Raw genomic sequence first — 27975 nt, forward strand, 5'->3', positions numbered from 1 at the left:
TACTAACACGCAGTTCCTTCTTCCTCTTAGGTGTCGTTGGACAACTGTGTAGAAGTGGGGCGCATCGCCAACACCTACAACCTCACGGAGGTAGACAAATACGTCAACAACTTCATCCTAAAGAATTTTCCCTCGCTGCTCGGCACTGGCGAGTTTGTCAAACTTCCTTTCGAACGTCTAGCGTTTGTGCTCTCCTCCAACAGTCTAAAACACTGCAGCGAACTGGACCTGTTCAAAGCTGCGTGCCGCTGGTTACGCTATGAAGAAAGTCGCATGGAATATGCTGCCAAACTAATGCGCAATATCCGATTCCCCCTCATGAGCCCAACAGAACTCATAAACCACGTACAAACTGTCGACTTCATGCGTACGGACAATACCTGTGTTAATCTTTTATTAGAAGCCAGCAACTACCAGATGATGCCATACATGCAGCCGGTGATGCAGTCGGAAAGAACTGCGATCCGTTCAGACAATACCCATTTAGTGACGCTAGGGGGTGTTCTACGGCAACAACTGGTTGTAAGCAAAGAGTTACGACTTTTTGACGAAAAAGCACACGAATGGAAAGCACTGGCACCCATGGACGCCCCGCGCTACCAACACGGGATTGCGGTAATCGGGAACTTTTTGTATGTGGTCGGGGGACAAAGTAACTATGACACGAAAGGTAAAACAGCTGTGGATACTGTGTTTCGATACGATCCGAGGTATAACAAGTGGATTCAGGTGGCGTGTCTGAATGAGAAGAGGACCTTCTTTCATTTGAGCGCACTCAAAGGACATCTATATGCTGTGGGCGGGAGAAACGCTGCAGGAGAGCTGGGTGAGTCAGGAAAGGATTTTAGTGTCACAGCAGGGGACAGATTTCCAAGGGACACTCTGTGCTTCAGTTGTTGACATGTTTTGTAAATATAACATTAAGATGAGTGTCTTTGCGGTACTAATTAGGTGTGGACACCAAAAAAATCTGTGAAACGTTTTGTGCACACATCCGAAGCACGCACATGGAAAACCGCGTCCCAGAGAGTGCATAAATACAAAATTGAGTTCGCTTTCAAGTCTTTTTGCGCTTGAACAGACAAATTCACACAAAAAAAACATGCTCGTCTTGGCGAGTATCCTAGAAAACATAGTAGGTTATGTCGTACGTAAACAGTCGAGAAAGACAATGCATGTGTAACAGTATCAGTATACTGGATCCGTGCATTGTCTTAAAGTGACAACAGCCTAATATTACTGTCTGTGTTTTTAATGTTAATCAAACAACAAAAGTCAAGGAAATCACTCACTGCTCTTTACTGAATAATTTTTGTAACTTTAAATAAGGAATAATCTTTATTTTATTTATACAGTGAAGATTATATGCAGTGTTATTTTACATTTGATTATTTTATTCAATTTCTGTACCTGAAAACTACTTAGACCTACCTGAAAAACCTAAAAAGCACTATTTATTTTATTGTTATCTTTGCTCTATTGTATTTATTTGTGCTATTCCTTGTAGTTTGATTAATTGTTCTTATTTTCTTTATTTTCATTTGATAGTAGTCATTTTTCTTCACAAACATTCTTTCACGTACCGAAACCGTGACACTAAAACCGTGATCCGAACCGTTACACCCCTAACATGCAGACGGATAACCATGGTTTGTGCTGACCCCGATGTGTTTTGAGCTGTGAATTATTGAGCGCTAAGAGCATGACATCACACCATCAAAATGTATTATAAAGTCGCAATTACGGAAGTAGTGGAAGCTCATTTTTAAGTTTTGTGACATACATCTAAGTAAAACAAGAAAAAAATGTAGGGCAGCAACTTGTTTCCTTGGATGTTGATTAGAGGATGGCAGATCTGAATTACCCCTTTTGTACCGGCACTGTTCTGGTGCGGGTTCCCGGCCTGTGTCCAGTCTCGAACCGTTCTGCACATTTCCACTGCAGAAAAGATGGTTCCAGGTCAGAAAGTTGACTGTCTGTGGTGGTCTCGTTGAGCAATGTGATAACGCTGCGCTACATTACTCTTTATATCTAAATATATAAAACTATGCGCACGAGAGAGAGACACAGCGTGCGAGAGAGTGAGTGAATCAACGGTTTCAGTTTCAATATATCTCCAAAAAGGACAGATGAGAGTACCAGAAGTTTTTGCGAGCTGCCAGTACGCTAGAATCCCTCTGTACTGTGAACAGCAAAACAGAAGTGCTGCACTGCCTGCACAAACACCTGGACGTGCTCCTTTTGATTTTAGACAACACATAGCAGCGTTGTCACTCAAGCCCCTTATGTTCCTCAAGTCCGTGAAAACATTCGGCCGGTTCGATCTTGGCCGAGAACAGGCTCTGGCTCCAGAAAGCTAACCTTTCTGGTGGAAAATGGGTAAATGTGAGTTCGCAGTCAATTATAAGAAGAGGCAGGGTTAAAACATACTAAATTATTGGAGAAGTCTGGCACACATCACCAGAGAGATCCTTGACATTTGGGTGAAAATTATGAGTTGAATTAAAAAAAAAAATGGAACGCAAGCATGGACGAATTGCTCAGAATAGGATTTTAAAAAAGATGCATTTGGAAAACCGGTTGAATTTATTTCCATATCATGCCAACTTTCAAGGACTTTTACAAATAATTTTTTTCATGTTGAGCCCGCTACTGCATATTGTTGTGCATATCTGGTTAAAGGTAGTATTAATATATGTTATAGTTTGTTTTATAGTTAGTTTGTTTTTAAGGGTGTTGTTGTTTACTTTTGTACTATAAGCAATTTTGGGTCACTACGCTGTCTGATGTAAAATCCTAAAGTAAAACCAGTTGAGAAACTCTGCACTATATGATATGTGATGGTTCTACCCACAAATTTTTATCTTATTCATTTTTAGCGTGGTCAAATAAATACTTTTATTTCAGAGTGCAGTTTTGTATGGTTTTGAAAAGATTATCAATCTTAAAATTAAAGATGATTTCACAGAAACCTAATTGTGGTGGAGAAAAACATAAAACAAACTTATTTAGTGAAGTAACTGTGGTGCATTGTTTTGTCATTTTACCTTTTATTTGTTAATTATACTTAGGGGGTGTTTACACTTTTTAAAATACATGATTTCAATATGCGTTCAAGACAGATAGCAACGATCTTTATCTATGGTTTTGAGTTCATCAGATTGTTCAGGCACATATATAAAGCAAAAAGAGCTTACAACAGAAAATTTTAGTAGTATACAGGATTTATGTAAATTTTGTGGAAAAAGTATCTTGCCTTTGGTACAATTTGCTTTGTAGTCATTATTCCGGTGGCTACGGTTGTATAACCGCATCAGCCAAAGATGGGGCCTAACCAGAGGTGAAGGTTCTCACAGCAAAATTGCCCCAATGAAATGTAGGTTATTAAAATGCAGGGGCAAATCCACATAGCAAAACAGAATGGCAGGACATAGAGATGCATGTGTCCACATAAACCAAAAAAGCCTTCCCATCATCCTCAGCAATGCTCCTCTTAACTATACACACAAACACACAACCTGTCTCTTGTACACAGGTCCATGATCAGATGTGTAAAGCAGCCCACAACTGACAGGAAAGAGACAAACACGCACAGATACAGGTGTCACACTATAGAGGTTTGATAATGAACTCTGACATGCTCACTTCCACAGCGAGAGTGTGAGAAAAAGCACAAAAAATTACTTACAGCCCTCTGGATACACTCTCTATTTACATTGTGTCTAACACACACTCAAGCCCCTAGCACTCAGTCACCCATGTTTCTATAGTGACCACCATCATGGCGGTCAAGTGGAATTTATTGCTTTGATTTGAGTTTAATATTCTTCTTTTTTTTAATCCCGTACTGTTTGAGGACTCTGACTACGTCTGTGTCTAATATTACTGTCCCAGTGTTCTGGAACTCGCCATTACTGCAGTATGCAGTTAGATACAAATTACAAGTGATTGATTTTAAAAGCTACAGTACCCAGACAACTGGGCACAGGCTCTCAATGGGAAAAAATGGTTACATTCAACATCTGATTATTAATAATTGTTACATAGATGCAAAATAATCCGTAATGCAGTGATTTATTTCCTGTTTAACTTGTTTTAGAAATTTGGTCATCTGTTTTAGAAATGTGGCCTGACTTTTGAATGTGTCTGTATGAGGTCATGAAGATCGAGTAAATGTTGTGCGAGTGATTTTTATGATCATAGATTGAGGATAGACTTCTCAGTGGCACGTCTGTCTCGTTAATTTACTGATACAAAGGGTTTGGAAGCTCTGAGAGTTGTACAGTATGTTTGATACAGAACAGACACAGACTTTCCTTTTGTCGTCATTAGTGGAAAACAGGCTGTCTGTATTTAATTGTGTGCTGTATATTTTTGTTTACTGTAATAAACATTAATCTAGACCTTGCTGGCTGCTTTTGGGCAATTCCATGGAAAAGTCAACCACACCATGGACAGATCAGTTTCAGACAAACTGCTTTTTTTTTTTTTAAGTATTAACTTCCTGTGCACAGTGAAATTATGTTAAGTACAATTAAGAAATTGTCACCCATCTTATAAGTCTAATTTAGTACTAATCTAATAAGTACTTATTTCATATTGTCAAAGTTATTTTGCCCTTGTATCTTTTGTAACCAGAAGCCAGACTTTGATCTGTGATTGGTTTAATATATCTCTAGTTTACCTGAGATAAAGAGCACCAGATATTAATAATGTATCTGGCTGTATCAGATCTTCTCAGAGTGATCTGATCTGTGTGGACAAATGCTTTTATAAAACTTAAGAAAAACATTGCCTTTGATTTAGAGAGATTAGATAAGAGCAGCCAGCAGTCTTCGGTGAATATTTAACAAGGTGAAGTAGGGGTTTCTGTGTACAGAAGTCGTCAGTGGTCATTTTACCATTTTTTTGGTTCATGTTGTATAAATTCCTCAATAATGGTTAATATTTCATCATCTCTGTGGCAGAGTGCTAATGGACCTCAATATTAATGGGCATCAGTGTCTAAACGTACATCTGTTCTAATGCAAGAACATTAGTTTGGTTGTGTATAATTGACCACTAAAGCTTCCCTATTCTCTCTGTTTGTGAGAGCATGACTAATGTAGAAGAACTCTTTTTCTGTCCCCTTTAGACCTTTTCCTGGATCCACATTATTAACTCGGCTGTTAGTCTAGTCATTTTTCTTAGCATTCAAGACTTTGTTTCCATCTCTAATTCTCACTCTCTCTTGTCTTTCTCCAGCAACTGTGGAGTGTTATAACCCTAGGACAAACGAATGGTCGTATGTGGCCAAAATGAACGAGCCCCATTATGGACACGCAGGCACTGTTTACGGAGGATACATGTATATTTCAGGTACCTGTCACACATCTTTATGTTTGTTATTTATTTGCGTACACTACTGTACTAAAGTCTGGGGTCAGTAAGACTTTTTAAATGATTTGTCGTAAGTCTCAATATGCTTACACAGTAACTGCATTTATTTTAACAAAATATAGTAAAAACTAATATTGTGAAATGTTACAATTTAAAATAACTCTTTTCAGTTTGAATCTATTTTAAAATGTGTTTCATCTCTGTGATGGCAAAGCTGAATTTTCAGCATCATTACTCCAGTCTTTAGTGTCACATGATCCTTCAGACAATCCTTCTTACAAAATGTTAAAGACAAGAAACCTGATCGGATGGAAAAATATTTTGTTTTAAGAGTCATGTATAATTTTTGCACAACTACAAAAAATCACAAACTCACCGTGCGTTCACACTGCCTCCGGCGAGAGCGTCAAAGTGGCCGGAAGTCATTCATTTTCTATGAGAGCCGGCGGCGAGGGCGGCGCGGCGTGTCTTGGACGGCGAGAGCGGCGAGGAGAAGTTGAGGTCAACTTTATGGTAATGAGCTATGACGCGGTTCAGCGGCAACCAATCGAAATTTAGAAGTGCTCTGTTTGAGAGGATTCAAGGGAACGCAGTCCTGTAAACTTTTGTTCCGACCACATTAGTTCCCAAGCAAAATAGAGGAGAGGTTGATCATTTGAATTTGATAAGAAGGCGCGCAACACTATTTATAGGCAAGATTTTCGCGCTAGAACGCTTGTTTTTCAGCAGGAATGCAAATTAGATTAGCACTTAACCATGAACACAAAAGCCACACCACACAAATGGCTTTTAACCCTCTGGGGTCTAAGGTGTTTTTGGGGTCCTTGAGATGTTTTGACATGCACTGACATTTGTGCTTTGGGGGGGGGGGGGGATCATGAATAATGCCCTGATTCACACCTGAGAAGACAATGATTGTGAGGATCATGAATAATGCCCTGATTCACACCTGAGAAGACAATGACCTGCATGATGAGCCGCATAATGAGCTGAATAATGAGCCTTTCACACAGGTGTGTCACTGGGTACCAAAGAATGCGAAGACAGAAGAAATGTGTGTGTGTGTGTGTGTATATATATATATATATATATATATATATATATATATATACCACAAGAAAGAATGTGAGGACTATATATATATATATATATATAGTCCTCGCATTCTTTCTTGTGGTACCCAGTGGAAAAAGACAAATTTTTCTAAATGTTTCAAAATCTGACTGTTAACCAATTCTGTAGAATGAATCTATGTGTGTATATATATATATATATATATATATATCATAGAATTGGTTCAAAGTAAGAGTTGGAAACGTCTTGAACAAAATGTGTCTTTTTCCACAAATTTTGTATACATGCAAATTGTATAATATCCAAGGTAAACATTTCTAGTAATTGTGTAGTTAATTCTCATACTGTATTTCCAGAAAGTCTTGGAATATGTATCCTCTCCCCAAAATTGTCACTATAAAACACTAAAAAAAAGTTACAATTACAACAACCATTGCAATTTTACTAATATTTCAAGTGTAATCTTTCTTTATAAAAAGTATATATTTTATCATACCTATTTCAAAGGTAAGGATTCATTAGTTTGAATATTGGAACAAACACTATAATAACATCTTAGTTGATAATTCAATATACCTACTTTATTTTTGACAAAACATCCCATAGGCTACTATATATTTAACATATGAGCAGAAATTGGCGATTTGATGTGGCAGTCTTTTTTTTACAGTAAAAACTAATCAACGAAATCTTGTCTAAACATTCATATTTAGTCTGTAACATATCGTGTGTATGATATATTAGTATATAAATGTTAATTTGCAGTTTTTTGCTTATACAAAGACATTTTATTTCAACATATTTCAGTCTATTTTTACTCATCTCAGTAGGCCATATCAATATAGTTTGGTCAAAGCTAAACTAGAAGAGGTGTTCATGTAAAAATAACATGTTTACTAATGTAGGTGCGAGTGTGAATGAACGGCACGCGCTGTACAGCTGTAGTAAACAGCGCGCGTCTGTGCCGTTCATTCATTCATTCACACACAGACATGCGATTCATATTTAAATAGTCTTTTGCGGTTTACAGACACTATTCCATATCGCGATTAGAACAAAGCACTTAAGAATAAATAACTTACTTTCACATCAGCTTGATTCGTTGCTCCTCGAAATGAAACTACCAGCACTTCTGAGGTAAGTTTTTCCAGGATTATTAGATAGTATTATTCCTCACAGCTTAGCTAGACGACGTAAATTAAACGATTTGTATTAAACTTGATGTGTTTTATCCAGCTGTTGACACGTCTGCGTGGATTGCCTCAGATTATTTGCGTTTAAATAGCGTGCTCGTAGTGGCCGTGGTCACATTAACACTGAATGAGCTATAATGAGCTGAAAAGAAAATGACTGACATCTCTCTCTTTTTGTACAGTTTACATAAACTGAGAATATTTGTTTTTTATTAAAATTACTTCATTTAAAAGAAGAGAATTCAAGCTTCATGCCTGTGTCCCTGTATTCCTGCGACTGAGTATTCGCCGAGTTACAGTTCATTTTCAGACACGTTTCAGAATGGACTTCACTGACAGAGAGAACGCAGAACTCGCATCATGTTTTTTTTTTCTTTATTTGGCGAAAAACACAACACTTTGTTTTTATTGTGAGTATCCACAAAAAAAATAAACACTTAACAGGATCTAATGATGTACAACACTTATATGTAAGATCAAAATCAACAGAGTATTTTGAGTCTCTTTTGCACTGATAAGAAAAAAAGTGAGCCAGTCGCGCCGGCGCGATAGCCGACCCCAGGGGGTTACTTGGTTTATGTAGTTAGCAAACATGTCACTATAATTGTTAAGTTCTTTCCATCTATCAATTTATTACTTTCACATTTAAAAGATTTCATGAGGTTAACTTATACTACCCTACTTGGTCAGTCTGCAAAAATAACAATCGACATGCTTGTTTGCTTTGCGGCCCCTTTAAATAAAGTTTTAAAAAAGACCAAGCATTTGATCTACGTCAGAGCGTCCACGAATCTTTCCACGGCGTCATTGGCAGGGCGGCGAGAGCGAATTTTGCCGCTCTCGCCGGCGGCGGTGTGAACGCTTGGTCAATCAGGGATCAAAAGCATCGTTGGCCAACTATGATCGCAATTTCCATTGAACTCTATTGGTAACGACGGAACTTGCGACCATAGTTGGCTTTGGGAAACGCACCCCAGATCTTGATTTGAATCAGATCCGTTGTAGCATATTTCAGTTACAATATAAAAAAAAGAAAAGCACAGACCAAAATTAATTCACAATCTCGAACTTCGAATTAAAAAATGGAATCGTTGATGCTGCCACGCTCCCATGTCACGTCCGGTCGGCGTGCCAAGCGGGGAAAAAACACGTGTGTTGAAAAGCTGCAAATCTATGTTCAACCTCCTCTAACTTAGCTACAGCCATTCAAAAGATAGCATGGCAACTGCAGATGCAGGAAACCAATCGACAGAACTTGAACCCCCTCCTCTTTCATTGAAGTCGCAGGTGTGTACGTTTTTTGGATTACCAGTGAGTTATGTTGACAACGTTCGCGCTTCAAAAAAGCCACAGTTTACTTTGCAGACATCCCAAGTCTCGCGAAAGCAGGGGCGGATCTACAGGGGGCAGGTGCCCCCCCACTCTAGAGCCTTGCCCCCCCAGCTGCCCCCCCTAACTTTGATGATCCAAAAACTGTAGGCTACTTGTAAAAACAACCCGCAAGCTTCTCAAAACAGTGAACTAAACGATACATTTACCAAAAGTGAACAATTTAATTTTTATTAAAGCCCCTCCCCCCTGCCCCTCAAATACTTAGTACGTCCCTGATTCAAACGTGCAGAGCGGCGTTCGCTCACGCCCGTTTCACACATACAGCGAGTCTGCTGCGGTGCGCTGGCCCTGCAACCCGACAGGAGAGACTGAGCTGCCCCAGAGCCTCTGAAGGTGAAGTGAGTTTCCCCAGGTGTAGTTAAACACGTTTAACCTAAAGTTAAATTTGTAATGAATGTATTGTATGCTAAAGACGATTCCGCATCAGCAAAAACAGCGAGTCTGTTACGTTAGCCAAAATCAGCGGTCAAGTCGCTCCCTCGATTTGTAAGAGCACTCTTCCCTTTGATTAGCCTAATTTTTATTTTAGTAAAGACAAGAACAGCTTAATAAAAAATATAAATTGTTTGTATCCATAACGTTTACTGATGGTCGCCGTTACGCCGACGTTAAGTTACAACACACAATACAGTGCCAGTTAGGAGATCGATCATTTGATTAACGTTAGCTAAGCAAATCCAATTCTTCTCAGATATCACAGCAATGAAACCAGTCAACTGGGGAAATAACAATACAATTAGAATTATTATATTAAGTAGTCTAAACATAACTGGTCTGTGTGCATGTGATCAATGTTTCTGATTTTATATTTGTTATATAGGCTACTTATTAGCTACATGGCCCTACAGTGTAATGCAAGGATAACCAGAGGTTTTCACATATTGACTTTTGCAGGCAAGAGTAGTTGAAGAAAGTAGCTGGAGCCTAACCATTAATAGTCCTTGGACACAATTATTGTATTTTTTTTATATTTTCATTTAGCTTTTTCTACTTGGTAACACTTTACTTGAAGTGGTGTGCATAAGACTGACATGACACCTTCATAATCATGACATGACACATGTCATGAATATGAAGTAGGGTTTATGCATGTTTATGACAACTGTCATTAAGTGTCTTTCACTCAATAATGACATTTTGAATGCAAATATGACATTGTTTAAGATGTCTTTGTTATGACATCTTGACATAAACCATAACATCATAACCTGTCAGTGTCTTTGTCATGACAACTTGACATTAAATTAAGTTAAACTGTCATGTGGTTGGTTTTGACATTGGCTGTCATGAGGCATTATAACTCTGCCATTAATATTTTTCGTGACCTCAACTACAGTGGTACACATTGAATTTGTCATTAAAAAGTTATAATGGCTTCATGACAGCCAATGTCAAAACCAGCCACCTGACAGTTTAATGTAATGTTAACCAATAAAGCTAAGTGGTTTCTTAAGTTTGATTATTAATCTGTTATGTCATGTTTATGACAGGTTATGTTGTCTTAGTAATGTCAAGGTGTCATAACAAAGACATCTCAAACAATACCATATTTGCATTAAAAATGTCATAATTGAGCGAATGACACTTAATGACAGTTGTCATAACCATGCATAAAACTTCCTTCATATTCATAATAACATGTCATGTCATGATTATGAAGGTGTCATGTTAGTCTCATGCACACCCCTTCAAGTAAAGTGTTACCTTAAAAACCTTTGTAGTGAGTAAGGGCATGATTAAACTAACTACTGTGTTTTTGTGTTTGTTTTGTTAAATCAATTCACATATAGGGATTCCCACCGTCTACCCCTGCCACCCTGCCAAGACCTCTTGCCACCCCTTCCCCCCCCATGTAAAATTTTCTAGATCCGCCACTGCGCAGAAGTTCCGGGAGTCTCCCACATATTGATAGCGGCTCTGATGCCCGCAAATTAGTTAAAATCTCCCGGAATCTAGCGAGCAAGAGCGCGCATGCGAGACAGAAAAAACTGTGCTCCAAACCGTATAGCGCACGCACGGCAGAGAGGGAGAGAGCGAGAGACCTTGCGTATGTGCCTCATGAAGCGCATGTAAGACAGAGAGCATCCTGATTGGCCGGTTTCGGCTTTAAAAATAAATAAATGTAAAAATCGAGAATCTAATCGAACCGTGACCTTAGAATCGAAAATTTTATTGAATCGAGGATTTGGAGAATCGTGACACCCCTATTCAACAGTTATATGTGCACAAGTTCGAGAAAAAGTAAAATGTACTCATTGTCAAACACATTCTCGTCCTCATTCTCAAACACATTTTCACAGATCAGGTAGTTGGTAAGGTGTCGCTGACAGGAAGAGGAATATCTAGAGGGTGAGAATGAGATGTTCTCACCACACACACAAACTGATCCTCCATAGATCAGCGCGTATTCCCTCTATCGCACAAAAACATTTTCAGATGGCAAGAAATTAACTCTCTAAAAAGAGGAACACACAGACACTCTCTCACGGTGTTAACCTGCCTTGTGCAGGATTGTTCCCATCACATGCTCACTTTACAGGATTGCAGCTCAAATCCTGCTTTATGGAGATGAGTCCTACTTTCACTGAGAATGATAAACGGGGAGAGAGAGAGAGAGAAAGAGAGACAGACAGATGGTTGGTTAGATAGGGTGGCGAGAAGAGGAGATGTAGTGATGACATGAATCAGAGGAGTGTGTTTCTGTGTGATAAAGAACATTGAGGTATGAAGGAGGAGTGTGATCTCACACACACACACAGAGCTGTGATAATGCTGCTCAAGGCTTTGTCTTCTGCTCACACACACACATTTACCTCCCCATACATTAGCATTCACCCTTACACAAGCATGAGCCTGATGACTCTCATTCAACCCTCCAGCAACCTCTTAATAACATTCTGAACTCCTCAATGTGGTGTGCGAGCACCGTGTATGAATTGGTGTGACTGTAGGCACTAGGCAGGAATATTCTGTGCATGTCTCCGAACACACGCAGGCACCATTAGCCATCAGTGTAACCGAAAAACGGTGTATAAACCATTGATATTTATATTTGATATTTTGATTGATATTTATACTCCCGCATCAAAGCCAGCTGCAAAGCCAAGTCTTTATTTTTTTTTCTAAATGCATTTTATTGATTTTCTGAATTCTTCATGCATGCATGTTTAATTTTTAAAAGATTCAAAAATTTTAATCAACATGTCATATCTTGATCTTTTGGTGAAACAACATCAGAGTTCTATCTGGTGATTTGTGTTGGATTTCTCCAATCATTTCGTCCACTTAGGGGCTGTTTACACCTGGCCACTTCATACGTTTTCTGTGATCGGATAGCTATCCGATCGTGAAAAGACCAGGTGTAAGGCTGCATTTACACTGCAGATCTTGATGCCCAAATCCGATTTTCTGACTATATCCGATTTTTTTGACGACCCGCTTACATCATCTTTTAAAAGTGACCGTATCCGATTTTTGCATTTACACTATACGCCGCTGAAACTACCAAATGTAGACGCTCTGACCCGGAAAAGGAAGTAAAACTGCAGATGCGAATAAAATATCCAGTGTTTTGCTTTCCACAATATTTTGAAAAGTCAGCAAAAAAGAGCCCTTGTTGGTACTGTGGCCACGAGCGCTTAAAACCGTGCCTCCCCATATCTCGTGAAATGTCTTCAAACACGGATTTATTTCTGTAACAACCCTGCATTTCTGCCTACAGTCTCTTCGCCCCAAACACCCAAAAGACATGAAACCTCCGCATTGTTCCACTGTGTGTATCCTTCGTAATCTTCCTCCATCTCGCTATAATAAGTCATGTGATCTCAGTTGGTGGTGTCCACCTGAGTTGACGTCACTTTTTAATGACGTACGACTCGCATTTACTGGGGAATATCCGATTTGTCTGCTTACATGGCACACGCAAATGCACGTATCCGATTCATATCCGATTTATTACCACATTAAACCCCGTCCCTTTCTTACACTCAACATTCAGATCTGCCTCCATCCAATCAACAACAAATAAACTGAATCAAGTCCTGACCCCGTACCCCCCCCCCCCCCACCACCACCACCACCCCACGCAATATTCGCAAATGTGTGATTGTATCACTGCACAATATTTATTATTTTAAAGGTTGATAAATTGTGTGTTATATAATTTATATAGTTTATATAATATATATAATTTATCATTTATTTCTCTGCTTCTAAAACAGTTTTCTATTGACAGAGAGTCAATGCACCCAAGGCAGTGTAGATAGGGAAAATGATAATAGACTCTTAATCACAATCTTATTCTCCACGCTAAATATTCTTTCTCTCAGAAATGTTACATTATACACTGGTTAAATGCTTTCTGAATGGTTGTCTGAGGTATGATATTCGTTTTGGTCAATGTGACATTTCTGGAGTTTTTTAACTGCTGTTTAAAACAGCACTTATAATTACAGAAAATATAAAACCCCTCCTCTGTGTCGCTGTCTTATTCTGCCTGGAGCAAATTTATTCATGCATGAGAGCAGGGGTGTAGGAATGAGTTTAACATTGGGGGGGGATACATATCGGAAACCTGACAGATCCGTTAATGGTTTGAACAGAAATATGTCATAAATTAATTACACTGCAAAACATTCACCAACATACTTTATTCTACTAAAAAGATACATTTGTAAAGATAAAGGAAAACACATTTTGAATGGCAGTAATTAACTGATAAATATCAAATCAATTCTTTAATTGCAGGCCTAGGCCTAATCATCCGATTTTGTAGATTAATAAATAACTTATATTGATCAAAATTTGAATTCAAATTTTCTGAATAAATTTTCTTTGTGGTATCTTATGCGTTTTAATTTTAACATATAAACCAACTTTTTTTTACTCTCGAGTGTGATATCCTTCCACATTTCCACTAACTAACTGGTGTGTAAAGGTAAATGAAAAAGACATTAGAATGGATGTAATGAACTGATAAATATCAATTACTATGTAGTTCTCTGTCACAAATAAAAGTTGGATAGCACTGTACAGTCCTGCATTCAATAATTTGCGTGCCATGATTTTTTCACTGTCAAACATGTGCCGTGGACAGAAAATAGAATTATCCTCCTGGACAAAATTATTACCAACTCACATTTCCTTTCTTTCTTTTCTTCCCCATGAGAAAGAAATCACTTAAACTGAGCTGCTGCTGTCTTTTCATCTTTTCACCTCTGACATGTCGCCACTCGCCAGCTGCAAACAGTCTGAGCCGCTGAGGGGGCGGGCCGGTGACCAGACGCTGTGTTGCGCTTTCAAAATAAAAGCATGCGAGTTAAAGATTTCAAAATCAAATATTTTCTCCTCTGCTGTATAATTTTTGGGTGGGACAAATGCGACTGTCTCCAATATTGGAGGGGACACGTCCCCCCCCCCGGTTCCTACGCCCTTGCATGAGAGTCTTTTGCTGGTGATATACGTACACACATTTACATTGATTCTCACACTTCTCTCCTTCTTCCTCTTCTCCACCCATCCTCTTTCTCTTGAGTATTTTTGGAACTGCTGATCCTTTTGTTTTTACTCTGGTGTCTGTGTCCTTACTCCTGCATGCCTCTCCCTCTCCCTCTCTCTCTCTCTCTGTTATATAGGTCATGAAGTATTGGAGTATTAAGCTCTGCACTCACATGCGTGCTAGTGTGCATGCATGAAACAGTCTTGTGTTATGTGCTGCCTCATGCTAATTTCTCTGTCATTATCTCTCCTTTTCCATACACTAATATCTCCTCTTCCGGTCTCCTTTGCCTATTTCCTCACCATTTCACTTAAGACTTTCTCCTCTTTCTGCTTTATTTGTGTTTCAATTCACACAAATGCACTGAAAGAGGAGAATTACAGTCAGAAAGCCTGTGTGTGTTTGTCAATGAATCATTCTCTTCTCTTAGTAAAGGAAAAGATGGCATAGAGTTAGAGGGCAAAAACAAGAGGGATGTAGAGAGGAAGAAGGAGGGTCTGGTTGGCTGATGCCCAGGTGCCTGATGGGATGGTTCTCTTTATTTTCAGCCCTCCCTGTAGACATGTCCTGTTTCTTTTTCCTCTTGTTCTTTTGAGTGAGCATGCAGACCTGGTTGTGTGTGTTTGTGTTTTCGGAGATGCATTATTCAATCTTAACTCTTTCCTCAGCAGACCTTGAGAGAGTTTCTGTGCACACATTATGCATTATTCATTTCTTGTTGTGTATATCTAATGCTTTCAGAAACGTGAGCACACAAGGTGTCCGTTTCAGCAGCAAAAGTGATGTGAACTCTCCTTGCGGTTTGTTGTGCAGGTGGAATAACCCACGACACCTTCCAGAAGGAGCTCATGTGCTTTGACCCGGATGCTGATAAGTGGACTCAGAAGGCTCCCATGACGACGGTCCGCGGTCTTCACTGCATGTGCACAGTGGGCGATCGTCTCTATGTCATCGGCGGAAACCACTTCCGGGGCACCAGCGACTACGACGACGTGCTGAGCTGCGAGTACTACAGTCCCGCCCTGGACCTGTGGACACCGATCGCGGCCATGCTCCGGGGGCAAAGTGACGTGGGTGTGGCCGTGTTCGAGAACAAGATCTACGTTGTGGGCGGCTACTCGTGGAACAACCGCTGCATGGTGGAGATCGTCCAGAAGTACGACCCCGAGAAGGACGAATGGCACAAAGTGTTCGACCTGCCTGAGTCCCTGGGCGGCATCAGGGCCTGCACACTGACGGTGTTTCCACCTGAGGACCTCTCGCTCACCGGCTCGCCTAACCGCGAGTCTCCTCTCTCGGCTCCTTGAGAATGGATGGAGGGAGAGTGAGAGAGACAGAGGAATAAAATGGACTGGCTGATTGATTGACAGACATATACAGATGGATGAGTAGAAGCAACTCCATCGCCGTATAGACATGCACCCCTGTCTCTCTTGTTCTCTCTCTCTCTCTCTCTCTCTCTCTCTCTCTCTCTCTCTCTCTCTCTCTCTCTCTCTCTCTCTCTGTCCCCACAGGAAAAAGACAATGTTTGCACTCCCCACTGATATACGTTTCAATGGTGTCTGTGGTAAAACCCCGTCCCTTCCCTCAAACGATTCCACTTCTCTTCCTCATCACTCTGCTCCTCTCCTCCTGAGAGTGAATACTGAAAAGTCCTTCCATCCCCCCTCGATGAGAAAGAAAAATGGAAGCACTCCCAGGGTTGGTCGTAACTACATGTTAACATTGCATTAGGGGGTTTGTTTTGTCTCTTTTGGCAGGAATAACCTTGACTTGAACAACAAATGACTTTGCAATTCAACTTTTCTACCTGAGTCTCCAGAGTTTTGCTATGAAGACTACGTTTCCCTGATCCCTCCTATTCTGAGGTCGCTCACCCCCTAACTTCTCTCTTTCTTCCCTTTATGCCTGCTCATTTTTCCCATCTCTGTCCACTCTCAGCCTTTGCCCAGTTTTTTACCCTCATTCTCTTGTCCTCACTCAGGGGGTTAGTTGACCTTCGACCACAGGATAAGGAAACTGTTTTAAACTCAGGGGTTGGCCTGCCCCCATCCATCCCTGCCTAACTGATATTTCATTTCTCTACTCCTGCTGTTGTTATGAACCATTAACAGAATTGTGTTTTCTAAATTTAATAAACAAGATTTTGAGGAAAAAAAGAATTGTGTTGGTTTGATATTCATTATGTTCTCGGTTTTCTTAAAAGCTTCTGCTCTACCCTGGCCGTCAACATCATATTTTGTGAATACTATTATCATGGCTAAAGGCTGCAGTTAAGCAAAATGTTCACTGAAGTGCCTGCAGCCCCTTTAGCTATGATTGTATTCAAAATACAGAATGGCCTTTAGTGTCATATTGCTTTTATTCCAAGATTACTGCACAATTGTGTATTTGATCAAAGCCAAATTGACCAAACAGCATCCAGGACCAGACAATCCATTTTACAATCAAGAATTCACTACAGCAGTTATTATAAGAGCTTATATGGACTTGACCATCATGGACCATCAAGACTTTCTGAAGCATTAGATTTTAGATAAGCATTAGACCGTTAGCAAATTTACATGTCTTACGAGCAAAATATATATGCAGGAGTATACTTCTCAAAATATATTAGTAGTAGACCCTTTAAAGAATATATGTACAAAATATGATAGTTCGATCTGTTAATTAAGATGTTTTACATGCTACTTTTTGTAGTAGTCTGAGGAAGACATCTTCTAGATGTGCAAGCAGGAAGTAAACTGATCTGGTCATGTGACCTTTCACACTAGTCACATGACATTGATAGATTTTCATCAAGACAATCTATTTTTTTCATTTAAAAGTAGAATTTCTTGCCCAAAGCCAATAACAACATTTTTAGAGCTTCCAGAAAAAAGATGCAGTCACAATTGTGACCGGTAGGATTAAACGGGTTAAGGATACAACAGATTGATCATTCACGGCCTTGCCTACCCCAAAATTCATTGTGCGCCAGTGACGACAGGGTTTTTTGACGAAATTGACGAATTACACTTTTAAACGCAAGTATTGGGTTTCTACTTGCTCGAATATCTAATGATACAAATGTAAAAATATGTTAAAATGTTAACATATCTTACCAAGATGCGATTATATATAGTTTATACTCTTTAATATATACAGAAATGGACCATGGTAAACCTATTTAGACAGTTTGTGAACCCTGTTATGTTTTCGGACAGTTTAATATAACTTTTAAAAAGTCCAGTACAAACATTATTGCCACTCATCAACAGCAGCTGTGACAGTTGCTAGGCGACAAGAACAGTCCTCCATATACTAGACCGCCCCATTTAATAACCCTCAGTCCGACCTTCAAAGGCGTGGCCTTTAAAGTCAGTGTCCTTCGAAGGATGTTGCCTTTGAATTGTGACACAACCTATGTGACCCTAAGACAAGTTAATGTGTAGCCTTAAATGGTGTTTGTTGCTTTCTGGTGTATTTTAATGATTTGTGGTTTAATTTCATCAAGAAGTCATATCATCATCATCATCATCATCAATTTAGGCCAGGGCTCAAGGTGCAACACCCATGATATCTGCAATATCTGTTTTCAGGATATTTCTTCAGGCTAAGGTGGTAAATTGAATGTGGGGTCTCTTATATTTATCTCAGTATATCAAAATGGTTAAAATGATTATAACTTTTTAGTAATCTGGTTTAATATCACAAGCCTCGTCTCTATAGATACTCATCAATCCACTGTGCAGCATATTTCATGTCCACCATTTTAAAATTTGTCAAAACATACTTTTATGAACTCCTACAGATTTCCTCCCAATTTTGAGCCAGGCCATATTCAGATTTTGCTGCTAAAAGGCTACAGAGTGCTGCAGGAATGAGTCCTAAAACCAAGAAATGAGTTTGCGTTTTCGAACTTCAGATTCCATCATCCCAAAGTAAATGTCTCATTCAGCTCTTGCTTCAAAGATCATGAATCAGTATATTGTATAAATGAATTCAGGCACTGGTAAGGACCCTGGCTCACAATACATTGGGACACTGATGACTACATGGCCACGTCCTCCTTGTACAACATCACTACTGGTATTTATGAGCAACAGCAGAGCCGAAATCTATCTGACATTATTTTTTAATGTTATTTAAAGTGCATTATGACAAATACTTTGGTTGTTACATTTACATGCAACATTTCAGCCATGAATAAATGATACATTTTTGCTAGATTATGTTCATTACCTGTCTAGAGATGTGTTTATGCTGAAGTATAATGAAATAATGGTTTGTATTTTAACCCCAATTCCAGAAAAGTTGGGACATTTTGTAAAATGTGATAAAATATGTAAAATGTAATTCTCTTTAACCTTTATTTGACTGACAAAAGTAATAAAGAAAATGTTTTCACTGACAAAATTAATTGTATTTTGTAAATATAAACATATTTTGATGGCTGCAACACATGCCAAAAAAGTTGGGACAGAGTCAAAATGAAAGTGAAAAGACTATAGAATACCCAAGTTAAACTGTTTTAAAACAGTCCACAATTTGCAGGTGAACTGGTTGAATGTGAGGCTATTGTGTTTGGGTATAAAAGGAGCATCCATTAAAGATTCTGTCTTTGCAAGCAAAGATGGGTTATGGCTCACCAATTTGTGCCAAATTTCATGAGAGAATTGCCAAACAATTCAAAAATCACATTTCTAAATGCAAGATTGCAAAGTATTTAGGTCTCTCACCATCTACCATACATTATTTTGTGAAAACATTCAGGGAATCCAGAGAAATCTCAGTCTGTGTAGGGCAAGGCAGGAAACCTCTGTTTAATATTTGTCACCTTTGAGCCCTCACTAAAAGTCAATAGGGTCCCATCAAGTGTTTGGTTGTCAACATTCTTCAAAACATTAATCAAAAACTCTTTTGTGTTCAGCAGAAGAAATAAATTAATATATGTTTGAAACAAATTGAGGGTGCATAAATTTATTACTGAATTTTCATTTTTGGGTGAACCTTCCCTTTAAATGTCATCTACTCACACAAGCCTGCTTTTACAGCCTCATTGTTTATACCGCGCTCTTGCAGACTATTCTAACTTAAACTTGTCAACTTGTAGATCAGTGGTGTAGTTCATTTATATCCTAACTTTAGCTTTTTACCTCTGCCAATTTGTATTTAGGCTTCAAAATTCATAAAAGTTGTTCACATGTAAAGATTATCTTCTTGATGAACGAAATGTGCACAAAAAAAACAGCATAATATTTTGTTGGTCACACTTCCTACAATAATCCAAAAGCACATTTTTTATTTTTTTATCAAGGGTGATACAAAAATAGCATTATTAGAAGCTTATTGATACTCAATTTCACTGAATTGTGTGAAATTCACTAGGAAGTTAGGTCCGATGAAATGCACCATTGTTGTGCTTGCTTCTCTCTGTCTCGGGCAGATGTTCAGTTCAGCTCCCCATGCTGGTGGCGCCCAGGTGAACTGCCATCTGTGAGAGGGTGCATGCGGTCTCCTGATGAGACATATGGTCAATAATCTATTACAACTTAATCAGGCACAGGGCTCGACCCACACTCACTCTATGGCCATGTGGGGCAGAATCAAATGCATATTTTATATTGGTTCATAACTGAAAAGCGACAGACCACTGTGCTCTAGTTAGTCAAATATAATTGACTCCTTTGAATAGTGAGTGTTGTCACAGGCATTAGTTTTTAATTTGATTGCCAACTGCAGTGAGTGTATCTCAGCATGGGGACTTTCTTTTGGTGTTTTGGCCCTTGGCTGCATCAGTTGTTTTAAAATGCATTAAAGCATCATGGGAAACCAGTACCAGTACTAAGTGCAGGGTCAAGGGTGGTCACGAGAGCCTCGGGACTGTGTGTGGACAATAATACTGAATAAGAGGAGTTTTTAAAGTGCATTTCTCTGATAAATGTAGCTCCACTGGTGGCACCTTTAGGGCAGTGTGAACAATCCTGCCTTCCATAAGAGTGGGATTAGTATGAAAGTGAGGGATGCGTGATGTCCTATTTAGTTTTTTTGTTCCCCACCCCCATTTAACCAGCCTACTAGAGGATCTCTAAATGGCATCCAATGAAAAGTAAGATTTTGCAGTCCAACTTGCAATAAGATGGGTTTTTTTTCCCTCTACACCTCACACACAACTGTCTGGTCTCTGCAATGACGTGTTTTCTTTCATCCGGCATTCTGCTGTAGAGTCATGTTTCTGGGTGTCTGTTATCTTGTCCTGCTCAGACTGCAGCATTATAGAATCAGCAGTTCAGTCTGCCTGCCTACATCTGTGTCTGGATTTAAAAAACAAACGTCACAGTTGTCTGGCACTGCTAGCGAAGCAATGGCAAACAGACAATGTTACTGCTTCTTCAAAAATCACTCCCAGATATTGGCCAAAAGGAAAGATGCACCAGAAAGTATGCATCACTGTCATGCCATTTAAAACCTGTACGTTTGAACATGGACACAATGTAAGGCCGAAGGTTTTTAGTGAATAATGACATAATTGTAACTAACTAACAGGTCTTTAGGGTTACTAACTTCCAAGTAACATCTCAAATAATATGTTACACTATACACTGTGGACTTTAGTGTATAAATTGTACTACACAGAAGCAATTGCTTTTTTTCCATTTGTAGGAAATGTTTCAGTAGTGTTTTTATTTCCACGGTAAAATTAGTGTTCACTTCAGTATTCAGTCCAGACTACCTTAAAGTCAGTTACAAACAATGAGCATGCTGATCAACCTATACTGAGCATAAGCCATTGTTTAATCATTAAAAATGAATGATATGATAAATAATTTATTTATTAATTTAAAAAGAATGGTGTATTTTGTTGATGGTGTCAGACCAAGGACCTGAAATCTTGAGGCATTCACATAGATTTGTAAAGCACTGTTATGAAGCAGGGATGCTGTAAATCATGATGATATAATATATGAAGCATGAAATGGACTGTAGCTTGACCTTTTATTGCAATCTGAATCGGATATGGGTGCTGTGAACTCAAATCAGCCAAGGTCACCGGAAGGAATGATAAATGGGATGCAAGATGTGCCGTCATTCCTCATGAATTAATATTACGGTGATGTGACTCATTAGGATATGCTGGATGGAGCCCACGTTTGTACACTCTTCACACACTTTCACTACCTTTTCAAAAGGTACCTAAAGAGTGGAGTCCATATTAATCCCTCAAAGGTACCAAAAGTGTACATATTAGTATACCTATGGTACGTACACCGTCCTAGTGTGACAGCATTTACCTTTTTTCTGAGAGTGTACTTTGTGCTGATGATGTAGTGATGTGGCATCTGAGTGTCTCACAGCTGGTAGTATGCTAATATTGGATTGTTTTTCATTTTATTCATTGGAGTGGGGGATATTGATTGCTACATGTTTATAGTTTGATGTTTTCTTGATTGCTTGTTACTTAAAGCTGTTAACATTTAGCATTCATATTGCCATAATAAACCGGCAATTAGAATACATTCGATGTCTTATTAGTAAAATGAACTATGAATAAGCAAATATATGTGACTGTTTAATTAAACGCTTCTGAATGTAATAATTATGTGTGAAAGGGCACGGTTACATTTTACAATATGCATAATCAAGTCGAATTTACGTTATGCTTTTCCTCTCACTCTCTGTTATATGTCATATGAATGCAAAACTTCTGTTTTATGACCAGTATATATTTATAAATTAATACAAGGATACATTAAAATGATCAAAAGTGACACTAAAACATTTTCGGTAACACTTTACATTGTAAAGTGTTACCAAAAATAGTTTTGTTTTATTAGTTAACTACTTTAGTCAACATGAACTATAAAATGAACACTATTTATACAGCATTTATTAATCTTAGTTGATGTTAACTTCAACATTTACTAATACATTATTAAAATCAAAAGTTGTATTTGTTAACATTAGTTAATGCAGCTTGAACTAACATGAACGACTGTATTTTAATTAACTAACATTAACACAGATTAATAAATACTGTAACAAATGTATTGGTCATAGTGTGTTGCTTAATACATTAACAAATGAGTCACCTTATTGTAAAGAGTTGCCCATTTTTGAAACTATATTTTTGATTTTGTGCATCCTTTTTGGCATGATGATATCACGCTTAATGTTTTTCTATCTGAAAATTCTGTCTTCTCTTGCTCAGAAGCCTCAAAGTAACGTCTTCAAACCTTTCATAAAAAACTCTGTATTTGTCATTGTAACAGCTAATGAATTCTATGAATTAGACTAAAATTAAAGTGCTGTCTCTTCTGCTTCCAGGATGAACAATGCGACTGTCTCAGGTTTTTCACTTTAAAGAGCAAAATAAGCCAGACAACACATTTGTGTGTTTTTAATGAGTTGCTTTGTGTCCAAAAATACAGCAATCCAGAGAGAGGGAGTTAGAGAGACTATAAAATTGGGAGTTTCTGGGACATATTGGACTGACTCCGTATTCAGTCTCCGTCTCTCGGTTATTCTTTTTCAATCTGACATTCTTCAAACGCAACCTCATCACCTAGTGATTTAGAGCGATTGTCAACAGAAACATTGTGTTATATTTGATGTCTATTTTCTCCTAGAGGCCTCCAGATCTACCAGAGAGCCAGATATATGCGTGCATGTACTGCTTTGTTGTGTCTGGAAGGCTATTCATTTACTTGACATCCAAAAAAGTGCACATCCTCCTTTAATCATCGCCCGGATTCTGATTTCACACATTGTGTTGTTTTTGACAGGCTTCATCTGGGTCATTATATTTGTTATGTCTGAAAGCCAAATTGTAGTAATAAGAAGAACTTCAGTGACTGAAACAAGACATTTGCACTGTGCTCATTTGTTATACTCTTGTTTTTAATCTTTAAACCTTCAGACACCAAATGAAAATCTTTAAAACAGTAATTTATAGCATCCATTCATTTACATGAAACAGTCTCAGCTTCACCATTTCTGTCTTCACACTCTTCTGAACACCTTCCTCTCTCAGTTATTTTCTCACTCTTGGTTTCCATCTTTGCGTGACCTGTGTGGGATGTTTCGGATGCCCCTGCGGTGACAACGGGCTGGTTTGCTCCGCTGAGCTTCCCATGGTAATGCATCCCAAAGCCTCTAGGCAGAGACCGACAGCACTCAGGGTCGCTCTCACACTCAGATGATGGGATGGAGCCACTCAAGAGTGACAGGACGTCTTAAACCACCTCCCGTTTCAGATATTTTGCGCATAATCTCGTAAATAGGAACAGTCAGCACTGATCATGACATTCTCACGGTCAAATAATTCAGTACACTCTTAAAAATAAAGGTTCTCTATTGGTAGGCCTATTGATGATTCCATGAAGAACCTTTAACATCCATGGAACATTTCCATTAGAAAAGTTGTTTGAGGAACCAAAAATGGTTCTTCTATTGCATCGTATGAAAACCTTCTTTTGGAACCTTAAGAGTGGGGATGCACGATATATCGGCCACCATAACGGTATCGGCCGATATGTTTATTTTTAATGTTATTGTTATCAGCCCGATAAGAAAATTTGGCCGATATCTTAAAGAAGATAAATAATAATGGATTATTTCCTTTAGCTGAGACACTTCAGATGCACACTGTTCGCCATGATGTTTTTGAAATGCTTGAAATATGATTGGAATCACTTCAAAAAAGGAAAATACAATATGTAGGATTTTTGCAGTAAAATATCCAAAAACCACTAGGCCAATGTTATATATTTTGTTTAGTTGATTACTTACAATATCCCCAATGATTCCAACTATGTGTAAATCGTGAGAAAATTGTGATTTTAACCAAGGAAACGGGATGTGTGAGCAGGGGTGAGGAGTCGCCAGTCAATGGTCATATCCGCGTTACCCTTGGTTTCCGCTCGTACTGCCATAGTAACCATGGCGACAGACGTGGACAACTGGGTTATGCTTAGCAGGACGCACATGCGGTTGTTGTTTTGTTCAAACATTATGGACTATGGCAAGCAGACTTTGAGACAAAAAGAGGACTAAAACAAAGATCAAAATCATTCGAGTGCCGAGAGCTCCACGTCCGCGACTAACTTCGACTCGAGAGAGACGCGAGTGTTGCATGTAACGTTACTTTATTAAACAGGTGAGCAAATGTCCATAAAACTAATCAATGTTATTTAGTTCAACATGATGAAATGTTAATATGATCTGTATGTTATCAAAGAGTATAGAAGTAGGTACCTCTATACTGGTACTTCTATACTCTTTGATAATATTCTAATGTTGATCTAGCTCACTGCTAGTCTCATACAGCCAACAAACAACCTAACTAACAACATTCAACATGTCTCAAATGCCGTTTAGTCTGATAGTAACTGTTAGCGCAAGTGAAACAGCGCTGCGTTACCTCAAGTTTAATTCGTCTAATAAACTGACCTGTGAGTAACTTATTAATTCAGCACTTGTGTATAGTTCGGTAGAATAAAATGTCCTTATTCCTTTATATCCGCGGGACTCGCGTGTGGCGTCTCTCATTAGCAGTCGCGCCCTGCTTCACACCACAGTCATGTTTAAAACATCAAAGTATTCACTCATCCATAAAAGATTCATCAGTTTGACGACAAGATCCATAATTCCGCTTAATGCTTTGCGTCATCGATATACGCCTTTGTTATTGTAAGAGGTTAGCGACCCCTGGTGGTGAAAAATCCTACGTATTGTACCTTTAAGTGCAACATGCAAGTCTGTCATACAGGCTACATCAAATTATAATGAGAACATCATTATAACTGTGTGCTTGGGGCATTGATTTACTGGTGAGACTTTTGTTTTTGTAATCAGACTCTCAACAATTATTAAAAAATTTGAATTTAGATTTATCGGCCAATCTATCGGTTATCAGCTTTCAAATATAAATAATTATTGGTTATCTGTATCTGCCAAAATGTTCATATCGGTGCACGTGCATCCCTACTTAAGAGTGTAGCTTACAATAAAACAATCAGTGCAAACACGTTACACGAAAATACATTCAGGAACTTTCCATTAAATTTGGTTACTGATAATAGTAGGAACTCTTCCTGCTGCTGTTTAATTTATTTTAAGCTACTCATTCAGAGTAAATAACTGTACTATTATTTGAAAACATTTTGTAATTTTACACCATTTGTTTTGTTTCTAAATGTTGTTGATGCTTTTAAAAGGCACTGTACATATATAATGTACCAGTAATATTATTGTAATCATTAACATTTGGACATGCTGTAACTAGAAACATTGTGATATTATATCTGTAATATTTGTGCAAAAAATTATTATAACCAATATCAAATTACCTTGTTTTAAAATCATATTATTTATAAAAAATAAATAAAAAACAGTGCAGAGGAAATTACATTAACCCTCTGGTATTATTCGTTTGGGAGTCACACTTGTTCGCGGTCAAAAGTGACAGAACACCTGAAACTTAACTTTTTTTATTTTCAGTAAAATCAATTAAATATATTTTTGTTCAATTATTTTTTTTTGAGAGAGAATTTCATGGTACTAATTAATATGTATGCAATAATTATTTTGATAATAGATTTAAAATAGATTTTTTTTCCCATTGAAAATAATTATATTTTTTAATTGCTTTTTAAGTAAAGCAATATTTCATGTTAAAAAAGAGGCAATGCCTTTTAAAATCAAATTTCTGATATTTGTATAAGTGCCATCTGGTGGGAGTAAAAAAAAGAGATAAACATCTGTAATGCATGGTGTAACCGCCTGTATAGCTCTATATAAAAAGGGTTATACAATCTCTAGTTGTTTTTAGACATAAATACTTATTTTTATTGAGTTGTGGATTTGCATATATATTGAGACATTCTGAAAGTCTAGCTACTTTTTTGTCGTTTAGATTATTATTTTTTTTGTTGATTTGAAGTGTGATCTTTTGCTTTAATTTGACTAAAACACAGATAAAAACATTTAGTTACAAATAACATAAAAATTCAATTAAAAAAAATGTAACAAAAATGAGCAGGAATGCTTTATCAGAGCTTAAAGGGGTCATATAATGGTGCATGCACTTTTACAAGTTGATTGTACTGAAATGTGTGTTGGCAGTGCCTGTACACAACCATCATATAATGATAAAAATCCATCCAGTGTTTTTGTTTTAATCTGTTCTTGGGTGTAATAAGGAACACAGCAGTCATTTTGATGTTCCTAAATCGGAACCGCTGAAGACGCAGTGGCTGAGTTTTGTTTTCGAAGGAAATATTCCCCACGATCAACGTCAATGCTTTCATGTTTGCGCGAATCATTTCTCACCAGACTGCTTTATAAACGAGGGTCAGTATAAAGTTGGTTTTGCTAAGAAGCTGCTCCTGAAAAAAGAATCGGTACCTACTATTCATGTCCCTGCTGCACCTCCAGAAGAAGTGAGTGTAAAGTTTTATTAACCTTTATATTAAAGGTGACCTATAATTCAAAATTGAATTTACCTTGGTATAGTCAAATAACAAGAGTTCAGTGCATGGACATGACATAGAGTGAATCTCAAACTGGACTGTTTTCGCGTTCTCATTTAATTCACATTTATGAAAAACACCCATGAAAAACGGTCGGTTGTCCACACAATACCGACTGTGACGCAATAGTCGGGATCATTAATATGTACGCCTCTAAATATTTGCATAATGCCAGCCCTCAATGCCAGGCGGAACTGCGCAGCCGAAGCATGGCAGTTGCTCAGTGTGGATGTACACATGAACACAAAAGTATTTTTTAGTTCCTTCATCTGAGCCTCTGAAGAAACAATGGATTAATTTTATTTTCTCTGGAAATTTTCAAACATTTCACCGACGACTGTTTCCTCAACTTGGGCCAATACAGAGCTGGCTTCGGATCGAGCTACCATGCAACACTTTCTGATGTGTAATTGTTCAAGTTCAGACAGGTAATCTTTCTCTCAAAATCGTTCAATACTGTTTATGCATCAGTAAGTCAAGCCAGTGAATATTCACATCGTTTCTTTTAGTAGGATGAAAATAATCGTATTTAAATTGTGAACATTATACAGAAAGCGATCAAAGAACAATCTTTCCACACAGCGCGAGTTTACCGGGACACTTGCCAAACTCGTTATGAAATCAATGACGCACGTTACTGCACAACGAAGCTCTTACTGTATTTACATCATCGTGTTTGCATTGGTGAAGGCAGAGAGAGTGCAGAAACTGCTTTGCAATGATACGATCTTCATTCTCGCGATCAACACACAGTCATCTGCTCAATGCTCGGTACGGCACCGGAGTAAAGATAGTTTGCGGTTTGATTTTCAGTTTTCGTTTCGCTGTGGTCCCGCAGTGCGGTGTCGTGGACATGCAAATAATATCTCATGTCGTTATTCATGATTTGTGAATTTGTGTAATGGTGTTTCTCCGGGTCAAAATCCCA

The 27975-nt window shown here is 38.2% G+C and overlaps 1 protein-coding gene across 6 annotated transcripts in view; it reads left to right on the forward strand.

The window, feature by feature from the left end:
* The window catches only part of klhl13 (kelch-like family member 13), a 79555-nt gene extending 62858 nt beyond the window's left edge, over window positions 1–16697 (forward strand). For all 6 annotated transcript variants that reach the window (XM_056237876.1, XM_056237879.1, XM_056237877.1 and 3 more), the window contains 3 exons: window positions 31–826; window positions 5245–5358; window positions 15349–16697. In XM_056237876.1, the coding sequence (XP_056093851.1) occupies window positions 31–826; window positions 5245–5358; window positions 15349–15842 (1404 nt within the window). In that variant the 3' untranslated portion in view covers window positions 15843–16697. The remainder of the gene's footprint in view (window positions 1–30; window positions 827–5244; window positions 5359–15348) is intronic.
* Window positions 16698–27975: the final 11278 nt, after the last annotated feature.

The sequence above is a fragment of the Rhinichthys klamathensis genome, unplaced genomic scaffold (genome assembly GCF_029890125.1).
Source record: "Rhinichthys klamathensis goyatoka isolate OS25496 unplaced genomic scaffold, OSU_Roscu_1.1 h1tg000501l_1, whole genome shotgun sequence".
In the NCBI taxonomy this organism is placed as follows: domain Eukaryota; kingdom Metazoa; phylum Chordata; class Actinopteri; order Cypriniformes; family Leuciscidae; genus Rhinichthys; species Rhinichthys klamathensis.